Genomic DNA, 10448 nt, shown 5'->3' on the forward strand with positions numbered 1-10448 from the left:
TAGAGGACCTGCATTGATAGCAGTTTTTGTCAAACTGAAGCAATGATCCTTTTTGTTGTTGTAATTATTCATTCCATGCAAATATAATCCAATAGTTCAAACAAAATTCTATGTTTTGATTTGCAGGGAGAACCTGGCTTTGATGGACAGACAGGCACCATGGGTGTTGCAGGTGATCCTGGGGACAAAGGCCCACAGGGCCCCAAGGTAATTACAGTGTATACAGTGATTCAATTTATCATAGACTGATAGTTTTGCCAGAACCATACCTTTAATTATACCAACTTCATTCATTCACTTCAATGAAAGGGAAGGATACCAGAGGCTATCCCTATCAAGGGTATCTGCCTACAGCTGCCCGGAGAAAAACCCTCAGAGTCAGATTGAGATTGGCCATATTTGTACTAGAGGACGTCTAAACCGTCCACACATCTGGCCATAAGTGCGACTAATATAAATACAGGATGCAGTTAACTTCAACGCCTAGAAATCAAATTCAACTTCATGATTTTCTTCAAAAGATACTGGGATTTACCGGTAATCACCAAAGAGAATGTGTGCCCTTCATTGCTAAGTGCGTCCCAGTTTAGTGCGTCTCGTCTTTATACTAGACGGCTTAGATGTCTGAGATGGCTAAGACATCTGTGAAGTGCATCATTTAGACCCACTTAACTTGAGACGTTTCATTTGTCTGATGTTTAATGTGTCCACCTTATTTCCCGTATTTATACTAGTCGTCTAAGGTGTCTTAGATGTCTGAGACCTGTTTGACGTCCTCTTGTATAAATATGGCCATTGACTGAAAGTCAGCCCACAGACGACCTCGGGGCTCGGGGGCTCGGGGATAACCACTAAGCTGCCCTGACCCCGCTTGCAACATTTGAAAGAAGAAGAAGACTCTCAGCAGACTCCCAATTGGAAAGACACAGTCTTTTGAAACATGAGAGTAGGTTTTTCTCTCTGCTCTTCCCACTCCCCATCCCGTCGTTTTGTCACCCGCCCCAGACCTACCTCATCCCACACTCATCCGATATGGCGTCTGATACATGTTTCATGGCGACAACATCTACCGCCTGCAAGCAGGCTACCAGACATCAAACTTGTCATTTTTCACCATCTTCAGGTGTCATCATCATTCTTGCTTTCCATCAGCATGTTGGCTTGTGAAGTTTCCAATCTTTCTATTTTACATGACTTGTATGTATCTTTTTAGCTGTAGAGAGATAGTGGCCTGGGCCCGGTTGTTCGAAAGCCGATTAACTTAATCCAGGATTAGCGTAAACTTTTGTTTGAAGTTTTAACTTTTTGGTAAAAAGCTTCTTTTGCTTATTTCTGTTTTCCAAGATTGACTTCTTCCAATGTAACGTTTGGCCGAATATCAGCGTTGAACAGCACTTTGGGAGTAGAGAAATAAACTCCTTGGTTAATCTTTAATCTGGGATTAGCGTTAATTGGCTTTTGAACAACCGGGCCCTGGAGTTTAAATGTCTTATCTGCTTTATCTGTCTTACAGGGTGATGCATATGATGGCCCAGTTAATGCAACTAAAGGTGCCCAGGTTGGTCCTGTTCGTGTACAATGTGTAATACATGTACTTTGATAATAATAATTGTGGGTTTACAGGTTCAGTAGATGTTTCTTGGCATGAATTATTATAAGTCCACACAACTACAGAATTTTGAGTTTACTTCATTTAACTGACCCTTCAGTGATGATCTAAGGGAAATGTTCACCCCTTCCCCCCCCCTCCCTGGGAACCAAGCAAATTCATGTCGAGTGAGATGTGGCATTTTGGACCAAAACCTAAGGCTACAGGAAAAAAGAGGAGTGACCGGTCCTCTTGCCCCCCCCCCCCCCCTGTTAATTAGAAATCTACATCAAATGGGATAATATTGTAAAAAAAAAAAATGAATCTGCTTTAGTGTAGGAAGTAATGTGAAGTCATGATTATTATCACAAGATTTTTTTCCAGCAGTGTATATACTGATTGTTCTACTAAATTATGTGCTGGTCTGAAAGACTCTACAAAATAAAAACAAATGTAAACAATGTTGACAATACGAATGGAAGTGTACATTGTATCATATTTTGCCTTGTGTCCATCAAGTCAGATACAACACTGATACCATTTTTGTAAACCACCTATTCAGTGCCAGCATGTCATGTACAATGCATGTCATACCATTTTGTTTTTGTAAAACAATCTTTTGTAAATGGAGGAAAGTCTGAATAAGATAATCAACCCAGCATAAATTATTAATGAGTTAAATAAGGTGTAAAATGAAAAGCCACATGCTTAACCTAAACATTATATTTTTTAATGTATGCATTCATGAGTAACAATAATTATTATCACCGCTGAGAAAACCTCCATTCCTCCATTCTGAACCTTAAAACAATGGGTGATGATAAGCATGATATTGAAGTTTACATTGAGGATCTAATCGATTACTGTGTAGTGCATGTGCACATGTGTGTAACATACAATTCCAATAAGTAACTTTCTGATAAATCTAAATTTAAACTCAAATCTAATCATTTTATATTGTAATCATATTGTAGTCATATTTCAACTTTGTATGTTGATAACTGTGTAATTAATTAACTAATTAACTGATTTCTTATTTTGTATGTACTTTGGGATTTTATTTAATAATACGTGTTCAAGAACAGAGACAGGACTTCTTTAAGAAAGGTGGCCCACCCAGAATAGCTTCGCTAATTGCGGGTCGCCTAGGACTATGATCATATTGTAATGCTCATAAACAAATAAACAAACAAACAATAAGCTGCAGTGGATGACAATTGTAATTATTTATTGTAGTCATTTGGGAGGGTGTGATGACTTCATGACTTGTATACATGCGCATAAATTGTACATGTTAATGTATACTTTATGCAGTCTTTTTGTGTTTCCTTTACCCATGGAAAAAAAGAGGAAGAAGCCAGAAGAGCTAATTCTCTGGCTAGTTTTAGTGTCCAAAGCTTAGGTCTGGAACATTTTTCTATTGTGTTCACTCATGACAACCCTTTTGTGTTATTTTAGTATAAAATTAAAGTTAATGTTTAGGAGCGATAACCTTTGAACCCTCGGCCTCCGTGCCGCGCCACTATCACGTGGTGGCCTCTTTTGTACCATGCGTCCTGTAATCCAAAGGCATTTCATTTCTGCCTTCGTTGCGTGCAGCAATACCAAATTTTCAGAGGTTATTTTTCTATGGATTCTTCGACCTTGTCCAACGAAGTGCTCCGCCTTCTATTGGCTCAAAACAACTTGCCCATTACTGGGTCCCGTGAAAATCTCCTTGAGCGGTTGAATTCTATCCCAACTGGCGTCTCTCAAATACCTGAAAGGAGGGAAAATCCCCCACGAACACGACGCTCCGATCAACGCCAGCCTGCTCCCAAAAGGGCCCGTGCAAACACAAGTTCTACGGTTCAGCCCGCACAAACTTCCTCACGACCCGACCCAGAGGAAATCTCCGTTGTGCAGGACGAATCTGCCGATCCTTCCGACAGCTCTGGCCCATCCTCAAGTACTATCCAAGATGGCGGCGTTCAAGAAGAAAGGGGCGTTCCGCGAAGCACGACCGCGCTGGCACAAATGATCGCTTCGATCGTCGACGACAAGCTTCAGTCGTTCGGTACAAACCGTTTAAGTCCACCCGCTTCCAGTCAACCGGCCTGCCAACCAGAAAGGCCGTCCAATCCACCGTTCGAACAGCAACTATCTGACCCCAGTTTTGTGTCAAGTCTCCTCACTCAGCCGACTTCCGCGAACTTTTCTACGCCTCCGTCTTCATGTTCTCCTTCTCCGATCGCGGCGCACGTTCCACACAAGACAAGGCAAGCGATCCTGAACGGTGAGTTCGTTGAGTTTGATTCCCTGCTGCCAGAAAACTCCTCCCTTGTTGACCACGATCTCCCCGGGATTTCGATACAATTTGAGGGTAAACATGTCAATATCCCTACCCCCTCCCGTAAGAAAAAGACGTACATCGACACGATTGACAGGTGGTTGTCCGCGTTCGCAGTTTACTGTACAGTTCTCCTTACCTCGTTTCCCCACAGGGCTGTTGAAATGTTCGCCTACCAGGAGATTATCCGGTCTGCGCACCGCAAATTTGCCGGTTTCGCCTGGCTTTCGTACGATATAGATTTCCGCAGGGAAGCGGCCTGCTCCCCTTCAATTAATTGGGGGGAACGGGATATTCAACTGTACCTGCTGAAATTCACAGGACAGGCAAAATCTTGCTGTACCATTTGTGGGAGTGGGGACCATTTGTCTCATGGGTGCTCCTTTTCTGCCCTTAGGCCAACCTCAGTCCAACGCGGGGTTTGCAACAACTACAACCGAGGCCTCAGATGCAGCCAAGATCCCTGCCCCTTCAGCCATCGCTGCAAAACCTGCAACGGAGAACACCCAGCCTCCAGCCACTACGAGCCCCCTGCAAAGTCTCGAAGCGCTAGTGATAAAAAGTCATCAAACCACTCCCTGAACACTTCTATGGGCATCAGCATTACATGGCAGGAGCTTTTCCCTATCTATTTGGCGTGCATGGTGTGGGGCCCCCTTTGGGCAAACCGTAGAATTTGCTTCCATTGCGACAATCAGGCTGTGGTTGCTATACTATCCTCTAAGAGCTCAAGGATCCCTCGTGTCATGAACCTTATCCGTCTTATTACTTTCCAAACCTTAAAATACAACTTTACCTTCACTGCCAAACATGTCCCCGGGCTAGACAACAGCATTGCTGATAGTCTCTCTCGCTTCCAGGTGTCCCGGTTCCACCTCCTCACACCAGATGCATCGCCTACTCCCTATCCCATCCCTGCTTACCTGCTGAGGGTCTAACCATGCAAGCGGCCAATTTCATTTTCAAATCTATTGCCACCTCAACCCGTCGATCTGATTCCGCTGGGGAACGTCAATTTAGCCGTTTTTGCCTTGGTCATCGCTTAGTGTCGCCGGGGTACCCCTTGTTGCCTGCCCGCAAAACAACTTTGATTCATTTCGTAACACACCTGTCATCTTCAGTTTCCCATGGTACTATTAGGGTCTACCTGGCAGCAGTTAAAAATTTGCATGTTGAGTTTGGCTATTCCCTGGATTTCGCCTCTATGCCGCTGCTTTACAAGACGCTTCGCGGAATTAAGACGTCCCTCGGTACTCCTAAGCGAACCCGCCTTCCCATTACAATCTCTATCCTACATAGTATTCATGACAAATTAAAACCAGGCCAGTCCCTTGATCCCGACTCATCCATGCTGTGGGCGGCCTTCACTTTGGCTTTTTTTGGTTTCCTTCGCTGCAGTGAATTCACTTGCAGTGGTACCTTTGACATCACCTCCCATATGTCAAGGTCGGACATAACGTTTCAGCCATCTATTTTTCGGCCTTCCTCATTAGAAGTTACTATTAAGAAGTCCAAAACCGACGCTTTCCGGGAATCAGCCAAGCTCATTATTGCAAAATCAAACTCAACGGTCTGCGCTGTCACCGCTCTCAGAGATTACATGCTCCAAACATCAACACAAGGACCTGCCCAGCCCCTCTTCCAGTTTTGCGATGGTCGTTACCTCACCCGTTCCTCCCTCACCAGTAATCTACGCGCCCTCCTACACGTCTGTGGTGTGAACAGCACCCACTATGCTTCCCACAGCTTCCGCATTGGAGCCGCAACAACGGCTGGTGCCGCTGGTCTACCTGATTGGCTGATTAAAGTCCTTGGTCGCTGGAGATCCGATGCCTACCAGAGCTACATCTTGACACCAAAGGAAACAATCTTACAAGTGCCACAGAACCTCGCTTCTTGCCCTGACGTTTAATCACTAATAACTTTGTTTGTCTGTTTACCCGTACAGCCGCTTGAGAACACTTGCTGTCTCTTGCGACTTGGACGCTACGGGGTTTTATACTTGTTCTTAGTTTATATTTTTAGAGTCATCTTTTAGTCAGTAATAACTTTGTTGTCCCTTTACCCGTACAGCCGCTTGAGAACACTTGCTGTCTCTTGGGACTTGGACGCTACGGGGTTTTATACTAGTTATTAGTTACTCTTCTTTAGATTCTACTCCTATTCCCTAGTTAGGAACTACATGATTATAGGATGTTATTACGCGGGTCTGATCCTCTACACCCCACTCCCCCAAATTTTCGGCCTTCGTCCTCCCCTTGGGCCAACAAGGGCCTCGCTCCCCTTTTCCCTTGTAGTTTGGTGGAGAAGGGGTCTTGAGGATCAGCCTCAGCACAGGGTAACCTTCGCATTGCTCGGCCTTTGGGCGGGGAATTGCTGCCTGCGGCACCCCTTCAGCCCTGTGCTGAAGCCCCGTCAGGGAGGGGGCATGTTGTTCTACTGCTGGACTGGGTTAACTTGGCCCCAGGACATTATGCCAGCCACCATGCCCGCCTTGCAGCACAGGCATGAGGCACCCCCTCGGTGTGGCGAGATGTGCCGGGGCCCCTCATCCGGTCCCTCCGGTCGGTGGTTTCATCCGAGCCTTGCCGGCATATTCCCTGCCCAACTTGGCCCACAAATTGTGTCTGTGTTGTTTTTTCGTGAGTAATAACATTAACACATACCTATTGCTGTGTCTTAGGGCCCTAATGGAACAAAAGGAGAAATGGGACCCAAGGTAAGACTATGGCAAGTCACAATCTTGCTGTGGCTTTGACAAGACTTTGTACATAATTACACTGTATGCTGCCAAACACTACTGTGCACTTACCCCCCCTCCCCCCCCCCCTTCTCTCTCCCCTTACAGTGGTGCTTAAGGAAAGCTATGTTAAGTGAAGGTGTAGTGCTTGCTTAGGTGTAGCTAGAACACTGTAATCCCAACAGTTGAGGGGATTTGCTCAGCAAATAAATGAACTTGCATTAAGAACAATGGATCTTCACCCTTAAACTGTAGATCCATATCCAATATCAATCAAAGAAATAATTTTATTTGTAAAAAATGGTGAAGAGCAGCATTACCATTAAGTATTTTGTCATTGGTTAATGTGGGTCTGCACACACAGTTTTTGCAAATCATCTCTACCATCCAAGGTTAGTGACGCCTAGTCTGGGAATCTAATCCGGGACACATTGGTGGAAGGCGAGTGCTCTCACCACTGCAGATGTTCATTCAAAACAACTAAGAGTGGTCTCTCTCTTTGTTAAAAAAATACATTTGTTTTTGATCTCCCAAGTTCTATCTATGTGCTAATGAGATACATGTATTATTCAGTCCTTTCTTCAAGTGATTGCTGCTTGGACATGTGAAATTGCCGCGCACCGGTGGCTCAGTTGGTTGAGCACCGGGCTGTCACGCGCGAGTTCAACTCCGGCCGGACCAACACTCAGGGTCTTTAAATAACTGAGGAGAAAGTGCTGCCTTTGTAATTACATCTGCAAATGGTTAGACTCTCTAGTCTTCTCGGATAAGGACGATAAGCCAGAGGTCCCATCTCACAACCCTTCAATGTTCATAATCCTGTGGGACGTAAAAGAACCCGCCCACTTGTCGTAAAGAGTAGGGCATGTAGTTCCTGGTGTTGTGGTCTGGTCTTTCTGGTCTGGATAGGGTAGGGTGGAGCACCTCGCATAGGACCTCGAGTCCTGTTCGTGCTCCTTCCCTCTGGGCAGGTTTGCCCAGTAGAAAGAGACAAAGCAGATGTCTCGTAAAACAAACAAAACAATTGGTAATGAATGGTTAGCTTTGTCTCAGTTATTATTATGGCCATTCAAGGGATGTGTTCAATAAAATTATTTATAATTATATATATATATTTTAACACATCAACATGATAAAAATGCAAACTTGCCAAAACTGGACATTGAATTACACATAGTCTCCAATAGGCTTTTTGTGTTGTTCTTTTTTGTTTGATTTGATTTGGGTCTGTTATGTACTCAAGAGGTAAATCATACATGCACTACATTTTTGCAAACATATATGGTATGCATTATAAGAAAAAAGTTGAACATTACATGTATTTTTGTATTTTAAGTCCAGTTTACATAGCACCTGGAGCTGTTTTGTACCTTGTACAGATTTGACTGTATTTTAAAATTAATACTGTGATCAAATTCAATAGGAAAATTATAGCCATCATAGTACATAATAATTATTGTTATAAAATGAAATTTAAAGGTCAAGTTTTTATTTCATAGGGACCAGTTGGGCCTGATGGTAAAGCTGGTATCAGAGTAAGTATTATCCTATCCTATGAAAGGCACCTTGTTACCAACTGTTGTTCATTTCTAAGTGCAAGTGCATTTACTGTTACAGTCTTGAGCTCGAACATTCATAACATGAAATCCTCAGTATTTATTTGTTGTGAACTACATACAGGGATTAATTTTGTAAGATTAACTTGTTTTCATTGCTAACATCATGTTTTGAGACCAATATTGGGAATTCAAGTCTTAAATAATCCACCATTTCATAAAATCTGGTATTGTGTACTTTAAACAGTTCAGCTGCAATGATTGATGTTTTCCAATAATAATATTGATTGGTGCTTTTTTTTTTACTTTGATAGGGAAATCGTGGTGAAGTTGGGGGGCTGGTAAGATTACCTTTATTTTTCTTTGTTGATATTCCAACTGAGTTGCATCAAAAGAAATTAAATTCTTGTTTGTTATGTCTTGATTGCCATACAACAACATATTTGCAACCAAGTGAGCCACCAGGGCATGCATCTGTGCTTTTTATTTAAATAACTAGAAGATTAGGAATAATATAGGCTATTGAAGAAAATACAATACAGGGAAAGGAAAGAAGAATGGAGAAAATTATTATTGCTGGCGACCAAAAGGAGACCGCAATCCCTAATCTCAACATTGCTGTTATGCATGCGTGGCATGTATATACTGAACGTTAGAATGTGGACTGAGGAGGTTGGACAGCAGACTGGTGAATACCACATCAAATTTGATGGGACGCTTCCGTCTGTGCAACATCCTCCGTGTCAAGTACCCTTCGCTCTTAGCTGAAAGCCGAGCGTGACAGGCTCACTAGTCAGAATATCATCATTCTAGTAACAAAGCCGACTCCATGGGTGGACTCCATACCAGCCGCTGCCAAGCCAAATAGCAAGATAACACTTTGCCTTGATCCCAAGGATCTCAACAAAGCAATACAGCTGGAGCACTACCCACTCCCTACAATAGAGTAGGTAACTACTCGTCTACACAGTGCTAAGCTGTTTAGCAAGCTAGACGTCAGAAATGGGTTTTGGCACATGAGGCTAGATAATGAGTCCTCTTACTTTACCACTTTCAACTTGCCATTCAGCAGATACCTCTGGCTGCAAATTCCGTTTGGAATACACTTGGCACCGGAGGTGTTTCAAAGGCGGATGCACAAAGTTGTGGAGGGAATGAAGAATGTCTAGGTCGTCGCAGGTTACAGGGAGATGATGGAAGAGATGGCAGGTGACCATGACACAACCCTGACCTCATTCCTACAATGGTCCAAAGACTGGGACTCAAACTAAATGTTGACAAACTAAGGCTCAGAAGATGGATTTATAGGTTGTGTGGCAACAGGAAAAAGCTTGCAAGCTGATCTTGCAAAAATGAGATCCATCAAGGAGATGCCCATTCCCACCATTTCGAGTGTTGCCAAGCTGGAAACTGATTGGCCTTAATTTCCAATACAATACAATACATACTGAATTGACCTCTCGCCATAGGCGCTTTTCAGGGCCAATGAAAAACAATCACATTAGAACAGAACATTCAACAACATTTGTTAAGAATCCCAACTATGCACAGGCAAGCTAGTTGGCTATTTACAAGTGCAGCTGAGAAGTCAAACCAGAGACTACCAGGAACAAATTCAACCAGTGGTTAGAACGTGTCTTGAACCAGGGATCCCTGGATCTCAAGGCAAGCGCTCCAACCACTGGGCTGCACTGCCCCAGACAAAGGGTCGCTTCCAAGTGTCCAAGTGCTCAGAATTTATGTGAAAATTTAATAAAACAATTATAATTATTATTACCAGTATTCCAACTTGGTGCTACACCCCTTATTTGGCTATTTACCATCTTGTATCCAACATGTGCTCATGGAATAATAATAATAATGATATTGTAAATAATCTGGCAGAATTTGATATCTTTTATCCCTTTTTTGCTTGGCAGCTCAAATGATTACAAAAACATTACAATTTCAAGCGTGTCACTTCTTTTTACCTCACAATGCTTTTTTGCTTATTGTCTTAAGGGAATTCCAGGAGAGAAAGGTCCTAAAGGAGAGAAGGTACATGACTGTACATTGTATGAAAAAAGGTGGTGGATATTTTTACTTGTGAACACTAAGCAATGTTATTCAGCTGGTTGCTGTTCAAAAGTTAGCAGTGTGAACTCAAATCTGTGTCGACATAATTGAAATTAATGTCACAAAAATGGGCTGAGTTGAAGCAGTCACTTAAGATGCTTTCCATTTAACAGAACTGAC

At 43.1% G+C, this 10448-nt stretch overlaps 1 protein-coding gene across 1 annotated transcript in view; it reads left to right on the forward strand.

Moving 5' to 3' along the window:
* Window positions 1–10448, forward strand: part of LOC138030847 (collagen alpha-1(III) chain-like) — a 60469-nt gene that overhangs the window by 12387 nt on the left and 37634 nt on the right. The window contains exons 9-14 of the mRNA XM_068878710.1: window positions 127–207; window positions 1514–1558; window positions 6601–6636; window positions 8157–8192; window positions 8528–8554; window positions 10215–10250. Of these exons, the coding sequence (XP_068734811.1) occupies window positions 127–207; window positions 1514–1558; window positions 6601–6636; window positions 8157–8192; window positions 8528–8554; window positions 10215–10250 (261 nt within the window). The remainder of the gene's footprint in view (window positions 1–126; window positions 208–1513; window positions 1559–6600; window positions 6637–8156; window positions 8193–8527; window positions 8555–10214; window positions 10251–10448) is intronic.

The sequence above is a fragment of the Montipora capricornis genome, chromosome 13 (genome assembly GCF_036669925.1).
Source record: "Montipora capricornis isolate CH-2021 chromosome 13, ASM3666992v2, whole genome shotgun sequence".
Taxonomy (NCBI): Eukaryota; Metazoa; Cnidaria; class Anthozoa; order Scleractinia; family Acroporidae; genus Montipora; species Montipora capricornis.